Raw genomic sequence first — 23,212 nt, forward strand, 5'->3', positions numbered from 1 at the left:
TAATCCCATAACCGCAGAAATGAAATAGCTCTGATAGTTTGTTATACATTTTGTTATTATCTCACAAGGATTTAAATTAATAAGTTAAATTGAACTACTATTAAATTATTCGATGGCCTTAGATTTTATTAGTGATTTCATAATGTAGTTAATACAAGATAAGGTTGTAAATTAACAAAAGTTTCACAGAAAATGAAGCTCGGATGATTTAACTCTCTCAGTGACTCTGGGAGTTTTGATAAAAATTTGCGGACATATACAATTGTTAATGAAGTATCATTTCTCAAGAGAGAAACTAGCGTATAGGCATTGTTAGCAGCCTACTTTCCGTACAAACGGAGTGCCAGCGAACGACTCGAGACGTGAAAGTGAATGGCGCAAGCAAGTTCATACGAACGCACGGACGCGTTTTACGCCCGATTTGCTCGCCCATGCACGCGAACCTTCGATCACAAATTTTGACATGACGTAATAAATTATGATACAGTACACTATGCTGTCTTCAATTTATTTTGATGACTATGAGAAACTGTAACACTTCTTGACACTTGAACATTTGACTCTAGATTTATTGACTAGTTTCTTTGATATTACGTTTTTTTATTATTATTATAGATTGTTTAATAATTTACCGTTTATTTAATCACCGTGATATTTTAAACGATTAATTCGTTTTAATAAATAGCAAGAGCAAGATACTCGTTCTACTAGTTTGTAAAATATTATTCAATGCTAACCCATCGTCGTACTAACAGGTTTTATTTTTATATTATTGGGATAGCTTAGTTTATTTGATATAAAAAGTGTGCGTGTGCAATTCACACATCTCAGAAGTGAAACTTCTGAAAAGTAGAGAGGTTTTTACGATAAGAGATTTTTTTTTTCACCAAGAATATAAAATACTTGTATTAATCTATTTTATCTCATTCTCATTTTTTTGATTGTATGGTCCTTGCCTAAAAAAACGTATTATTTTTATTATTTGAATAAATTTGAGATCTCTAAAGCGATATTAATAAATAATTAACTAAACCTAATTAAAAGGTAGAATACGCGTACCTACTCGTATGACATACTACTCGAGAGTCCTAATAAATAGCCGTCCACGACTGATAGTAACGAAACAGTGATAAATATCAACAGAAGGTCACTTTTTAGGGGCCACAATAAAATTGTTTGTGTTCGATATAAAATCCGTTACCACCATCTGTTATTATCGATCGTGTTAGTTGAGTATCCGGTTAGGGTGTTCGTACTAATAATTTCTTTCCTATGTTTAGCAAAATATGATACGTGTTTATAAGACTCCGCGAATAAATTTTTAAGATGTCTATAATAATAATGTTTTTCAAAAATAGTAAAGTCTCTGGCAGATTGATATCTCGATCAAAACTGTTAAAACCCAGATATGAATTGAATTCGTTTAAGCCAACAAGCAAGATTGCCGTGGCATAGTTTTAAATATTTAATTATAAAAGTAGAAGTTTGTGATAAAGTGCGTTTTCTTTCACGCTGAAACTTTTGACTATTGCGAAAACCGATTAAAATCTCTACACTTTCATCCTTTAGATGCGATTGACCTTTGTGATTATGAAAAAGGATTAGAATTTTTAGTTGTGTACTTTTGATAGCATTCGAATTTTAATTTCATTTAGGAGGCTGCAGAAGTATTTCTTCGAGACATACGCTTCTTTATACTTGGAATTATTTTTTAAAGTAATTAAAATCTTTTTTTATATCAAACTAAATCATGTTAATATTGTAGTGGTATCTACGTACTTACCTACTGTACAGCTAACTTGAATATTACGTTCATTTGTTAATTTTTGTGTACAAAATGGAATTTATACGAGTATGATCTACATAAATACCTATAATAATTAAAAATATGATTATATTTTTTAGATATTATAAAATTATGTTTAATGACAATTGATAAAAATAAAATTTCTTCTCACGATTTTAGTGAAGATGTCAAGGTGTGTTTAACAGCTGGAGACAATGTAAATAGGTTTCTGTGCATTCGTCTTGTGTGGCCTTAGTAACATTACGTCATATTCAATACTTTACACAAAATTAGTGACATCAATTGTTGAAACCTTGGGCTACGTAACATACTAGTAATCTGCCTTGGTTTGCACAAATAATTATTTGTCATTTGTAATGATTCCTGAGTATTTTTACATTAAACGAGAATATAAAACACATCTTATTGCAGATTTTCAAGCTTTTTTGACTTATATTATCAATTTTAAGATCTCATGGTCTATTATCAACACTTTTATTTATACGGGACTAACCGCAATAGTCATTTGAAACGCCGATATTTCGGTGACGTTTCAGACACCACGCCACACGGTCACAGAACGACTCGTCCGTTGAGGATTTCAAAATGAAAATCCCGGTAAGTCAAGAAGTAAAAGTGTTTTTAGTAATATATTTCGAATGATTTTGTTCTAAATTGGAATCGTGAAACCTTTGTAATGGTAACTTTGGTTGTTATTCGCTTGGCGCAAAAAATAAAAACGAATAAGGAAGTGTTTTAGCTTTGATTGACATTTTCTTATTTTCTTAATTCATAATTAAGTATTATTTCATTTAAATATATGACATTTAAAATAATGAAATGACTAAACGAGGCGGGAGGAATGGATGAAACGAATATAGCATATGCTATTGTTGATGAACCGTCGACACCGATACTCCAATATCATGTCATTGTGAAAAAAACACTAAGTATATATAAAGTCTGTATAAGTGCTGTGTGGCTACGGCACTAAAGAATTTAGCCACCCCCTCTCTTCCCGTGGGTGTCGTAAGAGGCGACTAAGGGATAACAAGGTTCCACAACCACCTTGGAACTTAAGAAGCCGACTGATGGCGGGATAACCATCCAACTGCTGGCTTTGAAATACACAGGCCGAAGACGGGCAGCAGCGTCTTCGATGCGACAAAGCCAGTAAGTACTGCGGTCACCAACCCGCCTGCCCAGCGTGGTGACTATGGGCAAAACACATGAGTTCACGTTATTTTTGGCGTAAACTTGTGGAGGCCTATGTCCAGCAGTGGACTGTTTAGGCTGTAATGATGATGATGATAATGATATATATAAAGTCACACGTTTGTTTACCGTGTAAAAAAATGAACATCGTTAGGAAATCAATGGCCACGATCAGGTTTGAATATATAATTTAAATTTTTGAATAAGGATAAATAAATAAAAATCTGTTTAACAAACACACGTACACGGTTGTCTGTTCCTAAGGAAGGCAACTCAGTGTCTGTATATTAGGTAACAGTTGGCTGATATAAAATAAATTGATAAGTATTTCACACATGTACCTACATTGATCAATGACAATCGACAGCCTACAAACGAAAGTTTTGCTTACAGCTCTATCAGTTTTACATTATCGTAAGCTGTATTTTAAATCTATAATCTATAATATATATAAAAGCGAAAGGTCACTCACTCATTACAAAATATCCGAAACTATAATACCCACAAACTTGAAATTTGGCAGAAGGCTCCTTATAGAGCGTAGACATCCACTAAGGACGGATTTTACGAAATTCGACCCTTAAGGGGGTAAAACGGGGGTTGGAAGTTTGTATGAAAATCCTATATTTTTGAGGTAAGAGGCTTGAAATTTAAACTGTATGCTCTATAGATGGTGAGGAGTTGTCTAAATAATGCATAGCAATGTATATATATAAAAAAGAAAGGTCACTGACTCACTCATCGCGAGAACTCAAAAATCGCTGGATGGTCCCATCCATCCAGGATGGACAAAGATGAAATTTGGCAGGGAGGTAGATTAGGGTAAAACCGGGATAGATGCCTCACTTTTTGAAATAGCCACTTAATTTTAAAAATATGATTTTTATACGAATAATTTTTATTAATGTAGCTAGCTCAATCCTTCATGTTGAATAATGACTATTTTTTTTCAACCTAGCCAATGCAGATTAAGCAGAAATTAACTTTTCGTGAACCCTTTTTTTTGAGGATAGATGCTTACCTATATGGATAGTTGCCTCACCATGAAAATAGTGAGTAGGATAGATGCCCTTTAAACCGTGTAAACGAAAAACCAAAAACCAAATGTTAGGTTAGGCTACTCCTAAAACATCGATTGTCTCCAAGAAACAGGGGCCATAGCAATGAAAATTTTTTTGTGTTTTTTTATATCTTTTAGTTGTTATAATTAGAATATAATTTTTATATCACACAGATTATACTATATATATATATATATATATATATATATATATATATATATATATAAATTTAATTAAATTTTACAAGCATTTATTCAACAAAAGTATAAATTCTTAATTGTTGGTCTAAAATATTCATATCAAGTGTCAATATGCACATTGCACAATCATACTTTCTCAGTTCTTATCATAGTTTTCTATAGTCCAAGAACATACTCGAGCTCGCATTTCTTCCTTTCTTTTATATTTTCGTGGCATAGTTCTGCTAGAATGAGTAAAACATCCAAACATAAATATACCTAAATACATAAAAAAAATAACAGACACAAAAAAAATTATACATATAAACTTACTCTGTATATGGTGAATGAAGGGATAGATAGTAACGATCGCTACCAGATGTATATGAAAACAGCCGGGACAGACAGCTTAACGTAATCTACGAGGCACAGTGGGGAGACTCTAAAGAATAGACTTACAAACTGGAAAGAAATATTAGTACAAATGCAAGCACCCTTTCCGGGCGGGAATCGAACTAGCAAACTCTCGATGTTTAGGAGCATACATGGCTGCATGAGCCACTGAGAGGTTGTAATAATAATAATAATAATAATAATAATATCTTTATTCATGAAATCTGTTTACAATATAAGTTACACTGAGTCTTCCCAATAAGTTATCGTAGATACTTGTTGTGGTAATAGAATATACAAATCCCCAAAAAAAAAAAAAAAACGAATTTAGGAACATAAAATAAAAAATACTCGTACAAATATATAATGAATTTTTTATTTATGAAAAGTTAATTTCAGAGCCCTTTCTGTACCTTTCATCACTCTGCGTCAAGTCTAAGGGCACCTATACCTCAAAAAATCGGGGCAACTATCCTTTGTGATTGGGATAGATGCCCACGTATTTTTTAAATAAATTATAAGCAAAATAGCATCTATTTATAACTATATGCAGACTCAATGACCCAGTATATAGACCTGATAAAAAATATAACGGAATTTATTACTATTTATAAAATTATACAGCCTTAAATACTAACCTTTAAAACTTTGACGTGTTTTTAAATTTCGCCACGGAGAAAATTACACACACGATTCAAACGCGTCCTTGCCACACGAATATCTGCGGATATCCGAGGTACGGGGTGTCTTCGACTCCTACTTATGCGATTAATTTTTATTTGTGAGTTCGGGATGTTAGGTTTTTAGAACATGAGGCATCTATCCCACTGCGGCATCTCTCCCGGTTTTACCATATAGTTAGTAGACGTCCGCTAAGAACGGATTTTGCGATATTCCACCGCTAAGGGGTTGTAATTAGGGTTGATAGTTTGTATGAAACATTAACAACAGCTATAAGTTCGCCTGATAGGTTTTTTATACTGCAGCCTGAAAATAAAACTAAAAATGTGGTGTATAGAGAGGTTTTATAATTATAAATATTAAATTTTATTAACTTCTGGCTTTTAAAAAGTTACCCAGTGTGATAAGCATTTCAAGTGACTGAAATAAAAAAATAATTGCGTTAAACATCTTAATAGTAATGCATATCTTCATAACCATGCGAGCGTAGTCGCGGGTAACAGTGTGTTGTGTATTATAAAACAAAGTCCCCAACAGTGTATGTGATCGATTCCCTCAAAATCTATTGAACGGATTTTCATGCGGTTTCACCAATGGAGAGAGAGCTTCAAGAGGAAGGTTTACGGAACGGCTAAGCCGATTTTGATAATAGTTTCACTGGAAGTTTGCTGGGAAAACTTTGTGACACACTGATATCAACGCGGGCGAAGCCGCGGGCACAGCTAGTTAGAGTATAATTGTACGGTCGTCAGAAAACCAGTCACTTAACTTACATATTTTGTATTATTGTATATTATGTTTTTGTATTTCTATTTTAATCTCTTTATTTTGGTATGTTGTTCTTTGTGCGTATATTTCATTTTTCTGCATAGGGAGAGTACCTATTTAATCTCGAATAAAGTCAAAATATAATAACTGTGTTTTTTTATATGTATCGATTTTGTAAATTTCATCTTATAAACCTTATTCTGACAATAACAAATACAAAAACGAATGATCCAATTTGTCGTAATCGTTCTGAAATTATGGGCGTAATACATTTCGGCGATTCGTTTTTGTTTATATATTTAAATAACTGTTAAAAATAATTATTTTGCCAAAGGAATGCGGTAAACACGACTTATGCATGTACTACTTCCAAGACTTTCCCTTTTTGAAAAAGGAAAGAAAGCGTATTCCATGTAAGATAACTGGTTATGTAAAAATGAAGGTGACGAAGTCTTTATTTTCATTAATGTCAGTCAAAGACAGTCAAATTCAAAGTTTATTTATATCGCCTATTATCCCATTATGTTAAAACCAAAAGAAACGAGTATAATTATTTTTTAAGTTGTTGTTATTTTTATGCACGCTCTCTTATTACTAGGATTTGAATTAATGTCACACTATGTCTGACATCGAGAAGTTAATATCCCGAGTTAGATTTTAAATTTAAAAAATTAAAATAATTTATGTACTTGCGATTTCATACTGTACAGTCAATATTTTTGATTTTTAATTTTCGAATGGGATGTTAATAAAAATATTATTAATACCTATAATCAAGTTACAGCTCTTATTTAATAATACGGCGGATATACTGTAAGCTTTTGCTTATTTTTATATTTAATTATCGGACCCGAAAGACGTTGTCCTGCTTGGAAAACAGCTACCAAATATGATTGCTTACATACCGATAGTAGCGCCACCTACCGGGTCCAATTGACATAAAAACTACGCTATTTGATAAAATTTGATAAAAATTGGTTCAGTAGTTTCGGAGTTTATCGCCCACATGTATCGTGATACGAAATTTATATATATATATATATATATATATATATATATATATAGATTGTAAGCCGTTTCGACCATCCTGGTCCCTTGTTTTTGTTTGTCCCCAAATTGTCATCACAGTTGTAATAAAAATAAAAATACTCAACATGCAACGTTGGGATGAATTACTACTTAGAATACATTATGTAAATTTTTAACACTTGAAAATATTTTTCTTTTCATGATCTACGCCTTTCTTACTCGGCTCCATATTTTCAGATAACTTCGTCGTTTATGAAAAGATTTTGATAATTCTTTTTTTGTTGGAAAGGACATTATATCGGGATATTTTATCGAGATCTGATTACAATTTTTGGAGTAATCTTTGATAATGCGTATTTCTTGACTATTTTTTCGTGTACCTACATTGTATTACTTGTCGATGTAATTGAAGTTGATTTTTTTTCGTTTGCCTGCAAACACAATTATTAATAACTAGCGACCCGCCCCGGCTTCGCACGGGTGCAATGATGATACTAAATATACTACAGAATGTCTTTATTTATAGTGTGAAGCTAGCTTATAGCATGGTTAATAACATAATAACAACAACATTCAAATATTTGTCGTTAGATTACACGTTGTTACAGAATGCGTTGAAGAAATTAAGGTTCACTGCTCGTTTCCCGTAGGTGATAGCGTGATAATATGTAGCTTATATGTTGAACCGACTTTTTAATAATATTCGTGCCAAATTTGAAGTAAATCCATGCAGTACTTTTTGAGTTTATTCCGGACATACATACAGACAAACAGACAGACAAAAATTCTTAAAACTATATTTTTGGCTTTGATATCGATTGTAGATCACACCCCAAGTATTATTAAAAAAAAAAATATTCAATGTACAGTTTTGACTTTTCTGCCATTTTATTATATGTACTTATAGATGAATTAACGTAAAAAAAAATAACGATAAATTAAAAATTGATACAAAATACACAATTACAAAATTGAGAGTAATTGCTTCTCAAAAACTGATAGGCGCTCCAACAAATCGTGTTTTTTTTTAAATCATATTTAAATACGAATTACATATTTATAAAATATAAATAATATTTTTTTACCGACAGTAATAAAAAATATAAATAAATATAAAAAATCAAAAATAAAAAATAATTAAGAAATAATAATGATAAAATATGAATAATATTTTTCGATTTTACCGACATAATAATAAAAAATAAGAACTGCCTATTTAAATAAAAAATAACGAGTGCAATTAAAAAAAAAAGAAAAAATAATTAATCAGGAACCGGCCGATTTCCCACCGAGCTATTGCAACTAAATTGACAGATGCGAAATTTACCTTCATAGTCTAACGATATTTTTTTCACTCCCTAAAAACAGGGATAAAACAACATTTTCTAAAAATGAACCGTTCCGAGATTCAGATTCCATATATGTATATATATATACATATATGGAATATATATGGAATATATATATATATATGCAATCTGAATCTCGGTATATATATATCTAATTATATCTATTAAATATATATATATATATATATATAAAATTACTCCAATAATAGTATTAGATATGGCAAAACAACGTTTGCGGGGTCAGCTAGTATATATATAGTAGTATATATGTATTTATTTTTAATAAATTAATTATAGTTCGTGGGAAACTGTTACTAACGATTTAATGATCTATTACCGAATAATATAATAATAATAAACCTTAGTGTTGGTTTATAGAGTAAGTAAACAATGTGACATCATTAGTGACGAATACACGCGCAGTTAGAGAACGTTGACTTGTTGTACAGTTATACGCAGTAATAAGAATACGAGTACAATATACTCGTATATGTATGATTTACGTAGGCTCTAATACGTTTACGTAACCGTACTAGATATACTACGAGAAAACGTGATTAAAAAATATATATTCGTCAAATATTAACAATTAAACCTACATCTACAATCTACGTAAGATTGCCGGTGTAGGCTAGATGAGGATTGCGGAAAACCGGGATGTTTGGCGCGAGCTTGGGGAGGCCTATGTTCAGCAGTGGACTCTAATAGGCTGAACTAACTGATTAAACCTACATTTAGATCGAGTACTTAACTTACAGTACTATTAATAAATACGGTACCAAATTACAGTACTATTAATATTATAAACCAATCCTCACGGTTACCTGACCTCGTACTTATAAACCTTCGCCTTTGTCGCGGGTAAAATTAAACGGAAATGGCAATCGTCGTACAAAATGCATTCACGACAGTGTTACTTTTGTTTACAGCTATATTCATACCGTAAAAATTATACACAGATTTTTTTTTGTAATTTTTAGGTAAATGGTTACAGTAAACACGAGTGACCATATTGTTATATTAATATTGTTATCATTAGTTATTTAGTATTGTTATGATACTGTAAAAATAGATTACGTCCGGTGGCGTAGTTATTTTCAAGGGGTCAGTATTTTTTAGTTGTTTGAGCCTTAAGACAGCAGTTGACAATATATAAAAATTCGCTTGAAGACAAATCATGAAATGTCCTAAATCAATGAAGTTTAATTCAGCACTGAGGTAAATTATTAATAAAAATGTCAGATAAGAAAAGATTTTCGGGAATCCCGAGAAATTTTGGGAAGTTCGTAAAAAAGTAGAATAGGGAAAAAGTCCATTAGACTTTGTTACTTCTAAGTAAATAGGTATAGATAACGTGAAGCATTATTGTATGAAGGAGAAGGACCGGAGCTTCATACGGCACGCTGTTATCTTGCAGGATGTTATAATTTAATATTTGTTACTCGTATTTTCACTAAATATATCTTTTCTTTGTTACAGGGACAATGTATATAGAAACCCTACCGCTCGTGGTTTGGACGCTCTTACTAACAACGACACATGTGAGTATAAATTCACTATAAGAATCTTTCTTTTATGATAACTTTCATTTTTTACTGAAATATTGATTATAAATGAAATTAAAACACATAGGTGATATTTTAAGTAAACCTTCGAAAACGAAATTTTAGTAACAATGCTTTTCAAACTTATGTTGGTCTGACTGACTACACGACCGCATATTATATTGCTTAACCAATGTTTTAGTTGCATAAAAATGTGAATTTTCGTAAAACATATTATTTTTCTTAACATTGATTCAGAAAATTTGATTTAGTTTGATTTATTTTTCAGGTAGCGACGCAAAACCAATATGGAATAGGCTTAGGAATAAAACGAGAAGTATTTTTCTTAAATTTAGAAGACGGTTACTTCGGTTGCCAAGTAAACGAATCGACACAAATATTGCAATTGTATGAATTATCTAAACTATGCGACGGAGTGCCTGATTGTTATAAGGCATCCGATGAACTTAGAAAAGAATTAAAATGCTCAGGTTAGTCGATGTTTACCTAAGATTTAAAAAAGTTTAATGTTTATTTATAGAATTTGTGTAATATGATTAATTGACTAGAAGAAAATATTATTCTTAGATTTAAAAATTGAAAATAATGTATTTTAGATGATTGTACCAAAGACGACGGAGCGCAATGTATTAACGGTGCCTGTCTCAACGGTGTTTGCTACTGTAACGATGGGTACGGTGGATGTAACTGCCAAGAACTTGGTAAGTATTATTGATTTATATCATTAAGCAATATTTTTGATGTGAAACTTCTGCACGCATGCTTGACTTAAGCAGTAAGCTGGTGAATACGTAACGAAAGCGTTACGAAAACTGTGATTGGGTGAAGCGAACGGAAGTTAAAAGGGAGACATAAGTTGGAGTTAAAGAAATTTACTTCAGTCGTGTGGCTTAAAGCACACTTTTTTTTAAATATATATATTAATGTTAACCGTAATCCTATATTTTTAATATTTTTTAGATGTGAACGAATGTAAGGATAGGCCGTGTGATGTATTCGCTCACTGTACAAACACCGTTGGTAGCTTCCAGTGTTCGTGTTTCCCAGGATATGTGGGAGATGGTTTTACTTGTAAAGGTATGTGATGTTTAAAAATGCAAACCTCTTACGTACAACATAATCTTATTAGCAATCATTTAATTCAATAATAAATTATTTTTAATCTAGACATAAACGAATGCGAAGATCCAACAATCGCTGGACGATGCGTAAAAAACGCTGAGTGTTGTAACCTGCCTGCTCATTTTATTTGCAAATGTAACCGAGGATTTGAAGGCGACGGCGAAGAAGAGTGTCGAGGTATTTTGCAATTTTTCTATGAATACTGTGAAAATTATATCAAATAAATTATTTACTATTAGTGATAATTCGACGGAAATCCTTAGTTTGTGGTTTGTATAAAGCCTGTGCAAATAGTTTTCCCGTACGTGTGACATCGAACTCGCGACCTCCAGCACATGACGTCTGTAGTTCCTGTCATATTTGCGCCAACTCGTCACTATATGAATGAATCATATTTATTAAATTGCATTTATTTTTTAGATATCGATGAGTGTCAACGACCTGGTGCTTGTGGTACAAATGCGATTTGCCAAAATTACCCTGGAAACTACACTTGTGCTTGTAAAGTGGGCTACACGGGAAATCCTTTTGATGGGGTAAGTTGTCACTGTTAAAGTAAGTGACATTAAGATAGCTATAGTTTGTTTCTGTATTAATATGTATATATCTTTCTTACGATGTTATTTTAAGTGTTATTAAATAAAAATACTGCGCCGAAATCACGAATCACTTTTATTGTGGTAGTGCGTCGACGTGGATGAATGCGACAACAGTGAGGCTTGCGGCTCTGGTGCTTTGTGCCGTAACGTGGAGGGTGGATACGAGTGCAGCTGCCCACCTGGGAGCGAAGGCGACCCGCGCGTTGCCTGTTTCGACAACGACCAATGCTCACGTTCTCCATGCGGCCGCGATGCTCTTTGTGAGAATCTATCTGGCGCCCATCGCTGTTTCTGCCCACCAGGTTTTCAAGGAGATCCCAACGTGCAGTGTACCGGTAAGAACCGTAACCAACGCGCCAGTAGGTCTAACTGAACTAACCTCTTGTCCGTACGACTAACGCTTGTTGTTCTTTTAACATGTATTGCTCGAAACGAGCCAAGTACTACCACAATGGACGTGCGGTAGGTTAACGCTTATACTAATCTAGCTTATCACGACATTCATAATATCAATGAAAACTAACAATTTTCAGTTAGAGAAAATGGAGTCTCATCGAAGCGTTTCGATATCGATTATTTCCAACACACCACAGAGGCTTTTACGTGTGGAGCTTGATCTATTCTTTCTTTTAAGGATTTCCCATTTATATCGTTACATATGTCTTGTGTGCTTGTCTTTTCTTCTTCGTAGTAGCCTGAGTACCTACTGGGTGCGTATCCACAGATACATATGTATTTTTGTAGATGGTCTGTATAATAAGACTCGAGTTATTTCTTGTACCAGATGTAGATGAATGTAAGAATAGCGAGTCCGTTTGCGGTAAGCATGCTGTGTGCACCAACACTGTCGGCAGCTATGCGTGTACATGCAAGCCCGAGTATACAGGAGATGCACGAGCAATTGATGGTTGTTACGATGTCAATGAATGTGAAATATTGGAACATCCCTGCGGCTTGCATGCGACATGTGAGAATACTGATCCAGGATATAACTGTGTCTGTCCTCAAGGATTTCGTGCTAAACCAAATCCTCAAATTGCATGTGAACAGGTATGATTAAGAACATTTTTTTTTTTTCTATTTCTTTGTTAAACCATTTCACTTTAATAAATAAAATAAAATTCTTTAGGTGGATGTGAATATTTTGTGTAAATCAAATTTTGACTGCACTAATAATGCAGAATGTATAGACAATCAATGTTTTTGTAAAGAAGGCTTCGACGCAAAAGGATCAGTTTGTATTGATATTGACGAATGCAACAATGTTACAAAATGTGGACAAAATGCGATATGTGTAAATACACTAGGAAGCTATAAATGTGAATGTGAAGATGGTTACATAGGCTCTCCTCCAAAAGCTGCATGCCGAGCACCATGTGAAGATGTACAATGTGGTGAACATTCTTACTGCAAGTCAGTTGGCATAGAGGCTTATTGTATGTGCGAAGACGGGTGGACTTTAAATCCCAATGACATATCCTCTGGTTGTCAAGATGTTAATGAATGCGATACTTCGCTTGGATTTGCAGGAAGATGTGGCCATAATGCTCATTGCTCAAATACTTTAGGAAGTTTTATTTGCAATTGTCCAGAAGGTTATACTGGTGATGCATACCACGAATGTTTAGATATTAATGAGTGTTTGATAGATAACTTATGTGGTGTAGGAGCAGATTGTATCAACCACGAGGGCTCTTTCGTATGCGAATGCCCAGAAGGTACCATAGCCGATCCTGAACCTAGTATAAGATGTTCTGAAATTCTTACCTGCGAAACGGAAAAAGATTGTCCTGGAAATGCTATATGTAACTCAAGAAAGAAGTGCTTATGTCCAGAACCAAACATTGGAAATGAATGTAGACGTAAGTAAAAATTGATATTTTTTAATGTCTTAATTATATAAACATATTTACAATGACATTCGTGAAATAATTTTTACAGATCCATGTGAAACTGTCAAATGTGGAAGTAATTCAGAATGTCTCTTAAGTGACTATGAAGCTCAATGTACATGTCTTACTGGATTTACAGGAAATCCATTGTCTTCTATTGGATGTCATGATATTAATGAGTGTCAAATGAATCCTTGTGCAATAGGAGCGGTCTGTAAAAATTTTCCTGGTTATTTTCAATGCGAATGTCCCAGTAATTTCAGTGGGGACCCGTATATAGACGGTTGCACAGTTAACACAATATCTAGTAAATGTAGTAACATTAATCCATGTCCACATGGCGAACAGTGTATTTTGCACGAGGGTGAAAATGTTTGCGTATGCACTCAAGGTTTTTCTCGTAGCATTGATACAGGTCTTTGTGAAGATATTAATGAGTGTACGCAACTGGGTAGAACTCCGTGTGGATTAAATGCTATATGTAAGAATTTACCTGGCAGTTACGAATGCAAATGCCCGCCTGAATATAGTGGAAACCCATACAAACTTTGCGAAATTTGTGATGATATCAGCTGTCAATGTCAACCTCCATATAAGATTATTGATGGAAAATGTGTCTTGTCAGGTTGTTCACCTGACAAAAAATGTGGTAAAGGAGCTGAATGCATCATTATTGCGGATGGAGTTAGTTACTGTGCTTGCCCTGTGGGATATTCTCAAAGCATTGATGGTTCATGCGAAGACATTAACGAATGCAGTTACGGACAACAGATCTGCGGATTTGGAGCTGAATGCATAAATACTATTGGATCTTACATGTGTAAATGTCCACCAGGTTATGGTAAAGATTCCATATCGGGCCACTGCAGTTTAAATCAAAAGCAATGCATTAGTGACTCAGATTGTTTCGCTAATGAAAAATGTGTCCAACCAGGAAACTGTATATGCCCACCACCTTTTTATTTAGATGTAACAGATGGTCAAAAATGTAAAAGTCCATGTGAAAGATTTGTATGTGGTATTAATGCGAAATGCACTCCCAGCGATCCTCCAAAATGTCTGTGTATGCCTGGTTTTGAAGGAGATCCTTATACTGGATGTACGAATAGAAATGAATGTGACAGTGCACCATGTGCCTATGGCGCGATTTGTCACGATGAAAAGGGTGGATATACATGTAGCTGCCCCGACAATATGGCTGGAGATCCGTATAAATTAGGATGTAAGTATATATAACTTTTATTCTTAATTGTCTATATCAAAACTTTTATAATGTACTGAAATTATTTAACTGGGGTAGGGCACAGCAGGAAATTTCCTGCTCAAAATATGGAGCAGCCCGACTGGGGTAGTACCTCGATATTAAAGAAGATCACAGCTGAATAATACTGCTTTCAAGCAGTGTTGTATTTCTGTTGGTGAGTAAGGTGATCAGAGCTCCTGGGGGGTATTGGGGATAGGATCGGCAACGCACCTGTGATACTTCTGGTGTTGCAGACGTTTATAAGTTACGGTACTCGCTTCATCAGGTGACCCTACACTTATTGACGACCTAGTTATATAAAAAAGAAAAATTATTGAAAATCATTCTGACATCAAATTAAGATTTCCGCGTGAAAAATTATTGAAGTCTCAGTATTAATGTGGGGAAAATGTATTATTTATCTATACTAATTTGTTAAGTTGAAGAGTTTGTTAGTTTGAACGCGCTAATCTCAGAAACTACTGGTTCCAATTATAAAATCATTTTTGTGTTAGATCAGGGTTATCAAACTCACTTTTGCAGAGGCCTATATATTCAATTTAGAATGTGTAGGCGGGCCAGAATCACATTAAAAAAACGTACTGAATTATTATAAGTAGTTTCCGTAAAGGATTCGAGGGAAGTCATGATTCTTCTTTCTGTGACACATTGCGATCGCGGGCCGTATCTTTGACATTCCTGTGTTAGATAGTCCATTTAATAATATTGTCCATTTAGGACTTTTATTTTTTTAGGCTATATAATATTTTAGTGTAGGGTGAAACTGATGGGCATAGCTAGTAAGGAAATATATGCGATAATTACAAGTTGTATCTCAAAATAAGTTTAATAAACAAAAATAATTTATGAATTACCTCATTTTCAACGCTACGCAGAAATATTTGAAACACAGTTTTTGAAGACGAAAATATAAAATGCCTTTTTTTATTGTTTTATTTGAGACGGGAAGTCACACATGCTAATGTAATTAAACCATTATCAATTAAAGGTTTTTCTACTATGAATTAGCTACCTGATTTCTTTCTCACAAATATATTATGAGATATTAATTTATTTTGTTAAGCAACAAACGTTTTTACGTTTACGTTACGTAAAAATTTTTGCGCTAAGTTTGGTCCAGGGATGTGGTTCCTGTAATAGATGACATAATAAATTACTTTTTGACGCGATCATAGTCAGTTTTCGTTATCATAATTTTCGTTTTATATGTTTTTAATTGTACTATTTATAATACATAGTATTAAGTACGTACATTGTGATTCATCGAATTGTATAACATTAAGAGAATATTTTAGGTACTGAAGAACAAGGTATTTTACCGAAGCAGCTATGTGGTAAAAATAGTCAATGTCCCAATAACCTAGCATGCTTGAACAGTACCTGTGTATCTCCATGTACGAAAGTATCTTGCGGGCCAAATGCTTTTTGTGAAGTAGAAAATCATGCAGCATGGTGTCGTTGTAACCCAGGATATACTAAACCAGAAGGTGGAAAATGTATTTCTGGTAAGTAAATTAAATTTTAATAATTAAGGTACTGAAAGGTCGGTCAATGTTACTGTTAAAGATTCATAGAACTATTTAATAATTCAATAAAAAAAAATGTGATCTGCTGCAAATTGATTTCTTTATTATTACCCGAATGCAAAAGGAGGGAAATGTTTTTCGAGTGTACGTATGTTTGTAGCTTTTCATGTTTTCCACTACATCCTAAAAGACTTGAAGGATTTTAAAGTTTGAGGTATCGTTAGATTCGTCTTGATATTCCAAGTAAAAGGTACATAAAAAAAATTAAAATGGCGGATTTTGAGCAGCATATTTCAAACATAAAATAATTGTAATCACAGCGAGCAAAACAAACCGTCCCTTTAGGATCATTTTCGTTTTACGTATATGTATAATATTCCCATCAATATATTATATTTTTATGTTTTAAGGTTGTGATCACTACTCTTGCGCTCCTGGTGCACAATGTATCATATCAAAGACAGGACCAACCTGTGTTTGTCCAGAAGGAATGGTAGGGAACCCTTTTCCTGGTGGTACTTGCAGAAGAGATGTTTGTGGACCTGGAGTTCCTTGTGAAGAACCATTAACATGTATATCAGGGCGATGTAGACAACGTTGTGAATCAGATGTTTGTGGTATAGGCGCATCATGTGACGAGAATAGTGGACGTTGCGTTTGCAATACGTTCTTTGTCGGAAATCCAGATTTATTATGTATGCCACGTAAGTATAACTCGTGTTGAAATTAATAATATATGATACTTTTTCAATTCATTTTTTTAGAATTATAAATTTTATTTTTCAGCCGTTGCTCCTCCGAATTGTGAGCCACAATGTGGACAAAAAGCACATTGTGTGTATGGTCAGACAAATATTTGTAAATGTGACAAAGGTTTTACGGGAAATCCTTATCATGGATGCGTTCCACGTAAACATATAACTTGCGCTACCGCTTCTTGTGGCTCAAACGCGGTGTGCCAGCAAACTAAATCCCATGTTGAATGCTTGTGTCCTCCAGGTTATGTGGGTAATCCAAATTTATTGTGTATTGATATTGACGAATGTAGATCAAGACCTTGTGCTGAGCATGCAATTTGTATTAATACTCCAGGAAGTTATAGTTGTATTTGTAAAAGTAAATATGTTGGCAATCCATATGAATTATGCACCCAGCTTTCAATTTCAAAATGCTTAGATGGATCTGTTTGTGCATGCTCTAAAAATACAACATGCCCCGAAGGATACATTTGTGAAAATTCTAAATGCATTGATGCATGTAACTCAAAAATTTGTGGACCCATGTCGATTTGTGAAGAAGGTAACTGTGTTTGTCTGACGGGTTACACTGGTGATGCAAATGATGTAATTCATGGTTGCAAGCCTGATAATAGATGTGTAATTGATAGTGATTGTAAAGATTCTGAAATTTGTTTTCAAATAGGAAGAAATATACGTAAATGCGTTGATTCCTGCAGTAAAATTCAATGCGGACCAAATTCTTTATGTGTCAGTAGTAATCATCAAGCTCATTGCATTTGTGCAGAAGGGTATGTTGGTAAGCCAAGCGATATAAAGTCTGGTTGCCACTTACAACAAAGGGAACCTAGTGAAGTCGAATGTAATACCAACAGCGATTGCGCAGAGCCATTAGTCTGTGTTTCTATAGATGAAACTACACACAAATGCCTCGATTTATGTTCTACGATAGTGTGCAGTGCAAATGAAATTTGTAAAGTTATAAATAAGAATGCACAATGTGAATGTAAAGATGGATTTCTCTGGGATCCAGTGAATTCTGTCTGTGAGCAGCCTACGACTCCGAACTGCGAAACTGACGATGATTGCGAAGATAGTAAATCGTGTCAAAAAGATGTACTTGGGGTGAATAAATGCTTTGATAACTGTTTAATATTTATGTGTCCGCAAAATTCTAAGTGCGTAACAAGTAATCACAAAAGTCAATGTCAATGTTTGACAGGATTTATAGGAAATCCCAATGATCGCGATGGTTGTTTACCATTGGATAAAAACGAATGCTTTAATGACGCTCAGTGTAAGGAAAATGAAATATGTAAAACAGTAGGAAACCTAAAAAAATGTATACCAGCTTGTCAACAACTAGTTTGTGGACCAAATACAATATGTATTACAAATAATCATGTTGCAAAATGTCAATGCTCATTAGGACCATTTACTGGAAATCCCAATGATTTAGATAAAGGATGCCAATCTGTCCCCTGTGTGTATAATATCGACTGCTTAGACCACGAACTATGTAATCGTATGACACATAAATGCATAAACGTTTGTACTGAGGACAGTTGTGGAGAAAATGCAGTATGTATAGCAGAAAACCATAAATTCAAATGTCAATGTTTAACGGGTTATTTACCTAACCCTTTACCTGAAATAAGTTGTAAAAAAGTGGAAATGTGTAATCCTAATCCTTGTCATCCTTCTGCTCATTGTGAACCTCTACTTTCCACATATATTTGCAAATGTCCCGCCGGCTATGTCGGTGACCCGATAAAAGAAGGATGCAGAAAGCAGGGCGAATGTCCAAGAGGTAATATTGATTGTCGCCTTGACTCTACTTGTGTTGAAGGTCGTTGCGTCAACCCATGTGATGGGGCTTGTGGTATAAACTCCTTATGTAAAATAGTAGATAGGAAAGCTATTTGCTTATGCCCTGAAGGTTACGAAAATTCACAAGACGGTAAATCGTGTAAGAAAAAAATAATAGCATGTCTTAGCAAACTGGATTGCAATGGAGATGTTTGTCACAACGGTCAATGCTTTTCAGCATGTAGAAATACTAGTCATTGCGATCCAGGAGATTTGTGTATTAAAAATTACTGCGTAACGCAATGCAATACACATTCGCAATGTGGAATAGGTCAAGCCTGTGTTGAAGGTCAATGTTTAATTGGATGTAGAAATAATGAAGATTGCCCTAATGATGAGTCATGTATAAATAATAAGTGTGTAAATCCGTGCCAGGCTATAAGAACATGCGGACCGAACGCAATATGTAGTAGGATTAATCACAGTACGAAATGTGATTGCCCTCAAGGATTTGAAGGGTCACCGACACCTCAACAAGGTTGTATACGCAAGCCAGCAGCATGTACGCGAACATCACAGTGTCCTCCGGATCACATGTGTATTGGCTTTCTTTGCCAGGTTCCTTGTCAGGAGCATTCAAACTGCGCTATAGGAGAAAAATGTCATGATAATAAATGTCACAAAATATGTCATACTAGTAGCAACTGCTTGCACGGAGAACATTGTAATGCCGGAATATGTATACCTGGATGCAAAAGTAATGCAGACTGTCTGGATAAACAAATTTGCATTTCTAAACAGTGCAAATGTGAGGAAGGATTTGAAATGGTAAACGGTGAATGTTTAAACATTGACGAATGTGCCAACAATCCCTGTCATCCATCTGCTGAGTGCCTAGACTCTGCAGGTTCCTTCAAGTGTGTTTGTCCTACAGGAGCAATTGGTGATCCTTATAAGACAGGCTGCTTATTACCAAATCAATGTAGGCAGCATAGCCAATGTGAGGATTCTCTTGCTTGCATCAGAGGAAAATGTTCAAATCCTTGTGACAATAGCGTTTGTGGCTTAAATGCTATATGTAAAGTAAAGAAACATAGAACAACTTGCGCTTGTGGGAAGGGACATCTTGGAAATCCATTTGACCAAAAAGTCGGTTGCTTTAAAGTTGAATGTATAGAAGATTCAGACTGTTCTCAAGATAAATATTGCAACCTTCAGAGTAATAAATGTTCTGGTAAGTTAATTTTTTATTATTTATATTAAATCTCGACGACTGCACCGCGCTATGTTTCAATACTGTCAATTTAATTAATGCTTGTTTAACAAAAACGAAACTATAAATATAATATAGTTTTCTTTTATTGAATCAACATTTCTCGAGAACTATATTCATAGAAACAAACGAAAAAACTAAATGAAGCCTTCTTTATTTTTTTATTAGAATATGTAATAATAAAATTTATAATTTTCAGACAAATGTGGAGAAAATACTTGTCAAGGTGGAATTTGTAATATAGAAGACCATAAGATGAACTGTGTGTGTGGTGTGGGTTTTGCCTTAATGGGCGACAAATGTGAAGATATAAACGAGTGCCTCAAAAATCCATGCCCTTTGAATGCAAACTGTGAAAATACATTGGGATCTTTTAAATGTATCTGCGTTAATGGTACTGTTTTAGAGCAAACAAGTGGAAATTGTAGAATACCTGGAGAATGTTCAAATGACGATGACTGCTCCTATGAAACAAAATGTCATAATAATCGCTGTACCAATCCATGCGATAAATTAACATGTGGTGTTAATGCTGTTTGTTCAGTATTTCATCATGATCCAATATGCGAATGTAAACAAGATAGTCAGGGCGATCCATATAAAGAATGTATAAAACTCCAGTGTGTAAAAGATTCTGATTGTTCATACGAAGAAGCATGTACTAATAATATATGTCAAAACTCATGTAATTTACCACGTGCGTGTGGAAAAAATGCTAATTGCTTATCTAGAAATCATATTGGTCATTGTTCATGTGCGTCGGGCTATACGGGTGATCCCGTACTTGGTTGCGTACCTATTCAATATTGTTCAGACGACAGCCGATGCTCATCAGGCACTAAATGCCTTGATAACTTATGCGTTGGTAAGTCAGTTTAAATGTTGTTCATATATTTTATTATTAAGCGTTTAAAGTTGTATTTTTAACTAATATTTATTTACAGGTGTATGTCAAAACTCGCGGGACTGTTTTGATGATCAAACTTGTATTCAGGGAACTTGTCGAATGACGTGTATCTCGAACAGTTCATGTCCCGATTCCTATTTTTGTGTAAATAGAATATGTACTAAAGACATTAAATGTAGTTCCAATGATGATTGTTCTGATGATGAACAATGCCAACAGGATATTAATGGCATACCAAAATGTGTTAAGTTATGTGAAAATCAGCCCTGTGGAAGAAATGCCTTCTGTACAGGTATTACTCATAAGCCTATCTGTACGTGCGTGGAGGGTTTTCTGGGTGATCCCATAAAAGGATGCGACAAGAAGGAATGTGATAGTGACACAGATTGTAGTGGTGATAAATACTGTGACAATAATATATGTAAAATTGCTTGTCTAACCAAAAATAATTGTGGAGAAAATTCTATTTGTTCTTCTGAAAATCATAAACATATATGCTATTGTCAACCCGGTTTTACTGGAGACCCTATTAAAGGATGTACTGAAATTAACCAGTGTGAAATAAAACCTTGTGGAAATGGAGCTGAATGTATCAGCACAAGAAGTAGCGCAAAATGTGTATGTCCAGAAGGTACTGTTGGAAATCCATATGAGGAAGGCTGTCGCAAGTCTTCTGAATGTAGATTTAACAGAGACTGCCCTGCTGCTGCTCGTTGCACAGTTATTGATGGTATAAGAAAATGCACCGGTAAGTAATAAATGATGAATCGAATATAAATTTTATTTAATATATTTGTATATAAATATTGTTTTACCTTTTACGCTATTAATTGATTACTACTAGCTGACCTGGCGAAATTCGTATCGCCTTATTTTCTTTCTTAAATATAATAATTAGATATATCAAAATAAAATATAGCCTATCTTCCAAGTTGGATCAAACTGCACACGGTGTGCAAATTTGATTAAAATCGGTAAAGTAATTTAGGAGTCTATCGCGGACAAACAAAGTGACACGTAATTTATATATATTAAAAATAAAATACAACATTGGTAAACAAATCAAAAAGTGCAATTTTACCTTGTTTAATAGATGCTTGTGAAAATATCAAATGTGGACAAAATGCAGAATGCGTTTCTGCTAGGCATTCTGGTCAATGTAAATGCAAAGAAGGATATGTAGGCAATGGTGTTACCGAAAAAGGTTGTCGCCTTCGTGAAGTAGCTTGCACTAGTAAATCAGATTGCTCTGATGATCAATACTGTCACAAAGGAATATGCCAAGGTAATCGAAAAGTAACGTTTTTAGAATATTTCAAAATAAACAAAACAATATGTCATTTATTATGCATTTATTTAATAATAATTTTTAGGACTCTGTATTATTGACGAAGAGTGCGAATTAAATGAGAAATGTTATAACGGCCAATGTTTAAATCCTTGTCAAATGGAAAAGACTTGTGGACTGAATGCAATTTGTCGTACGGAAAATCATATTGTACAATGTAATTGTCCTAACAGTTTTACTGGTAATCAAGACGTGGAATGTGTACGCAGTAAGTAATCTATATAATATATTCTACTCTTTTTTTAGTTTTTCTTAAACGTACTGTAACGTTGTCTGATGTATTTTATTTTAATGCACATTGAAATCATAATTTCTTTATGACATATTTTGTTATTAAGTATTTATACCGTTTCCACCTATTTTCTAAAACCCATGATATGTGAGTTTCTAACGTATAAGAAAACAAAATAACCACTTCTGTTATATTAGTGAATCAAAAATCAATCAATGAATCAATCAATGAAACAAATCAATGAATAAAGCGTATTTTTTACTAAAATATATTATAAATTTTTGTAGTTCCTAGGCTATGTGGGGTAGTCGGAGAATGTGAAGACGGTTACGTTTGCAAAGATTCTGCTTGCGTTCCTCAGTGTAATCATAATGAAGAGTGTGCTGTTAACGAAAGATGCTCTCAAGGAAGTTGTTTGTGTACGTATAAATATATATATATATATATAATAAAAATTAAGAACGTGATTTAACTTAA

General features: G+C 33.9%; 1 protein-coding gene across 1 annotated transcript in view; it reads left to right on the forward strand.

Moving 5' to 3' along the window:
• Positions 1-23,212, forward strand: part of LOC123653539 — a 117,025-nt gene that overhangs the window by 13,005 nt on the left and 80,808 nt on the right. Inside the window, exons 2-19 of the mRNA XM_045589529.1 lie at positions 9,941-10,002; positions 10,295-10,496; positions 10,623-10,727; positions 10,987-11,103; positions 11,194-11,325; positions 11,569-11,684; positions 11,833-12,082; positions 12,532-12,797; positions 12,877-13,609; positions 13,689-14,861; positions 16,199-16,408; positions 16,840-17,133; positions 17,216-20,209; positions 20,448-21,113; positions 21,193-21,903; positions 22,249-22,440; positions 22,529-22,711; positions 23,023-23,154. Of these exons, the coding sequence (XP_045445485.1) occupies positions 9,946-10,002; positions 10,295-10,496; positions 10,623-10,727; positions 10,987-11,103; positions 11,194-11,325; positions 11,569-11,684; positions 11,833-12,082; positions 12,532-12,797; positions 12,877-13,609; positions 13,689-14,861; positions 16,199-16,408; positions 16,840-17,133; positions 17,216-20,209; positions 20,448-21,113; positions 21,193-21,903; positions 22,249-22,440; positions 22,529-22,711; positions 23,023-23,154 (8,533 nt within the window). The 5' untranslated portion in view covers positions 9,941-9,945. The remainder of the gene's footprint in view (positions 1-9,940; positions 10,003-10,294; positions 10,497-10,622; positions 10,728-10,986; positions 11,104-11,193; positions 11,326-11,568; positions 11,685-11,832; positions 12,083-12,531; positions 12,798-12,876; positions 13,610-13,688; positions 14,862-16,198; positions 16,409-16,839; positions 17,134-17,215; positions 20,210-20,447; positions 21,114-21,192; positions 21,904-22,248; positions 22,441-22,528; positions 22,712-23,022; positions 23,155-23,212) is intronic.

Source organism: Melitaea cinxia, chromosome 5 (assembly GCF_905220565.1).
Source record: "Melitaea cinxia chromosome 5, ilMelCinx1.1, whole genome shotgun sequence".
Taxonomy (NCBI): domain Eukaryota; kingdom Metazoa; phylum Arthropoda; class Insecta; order Lepidoptera; family Nymphalidae; genus Melitaea; species Melitaea cinxia.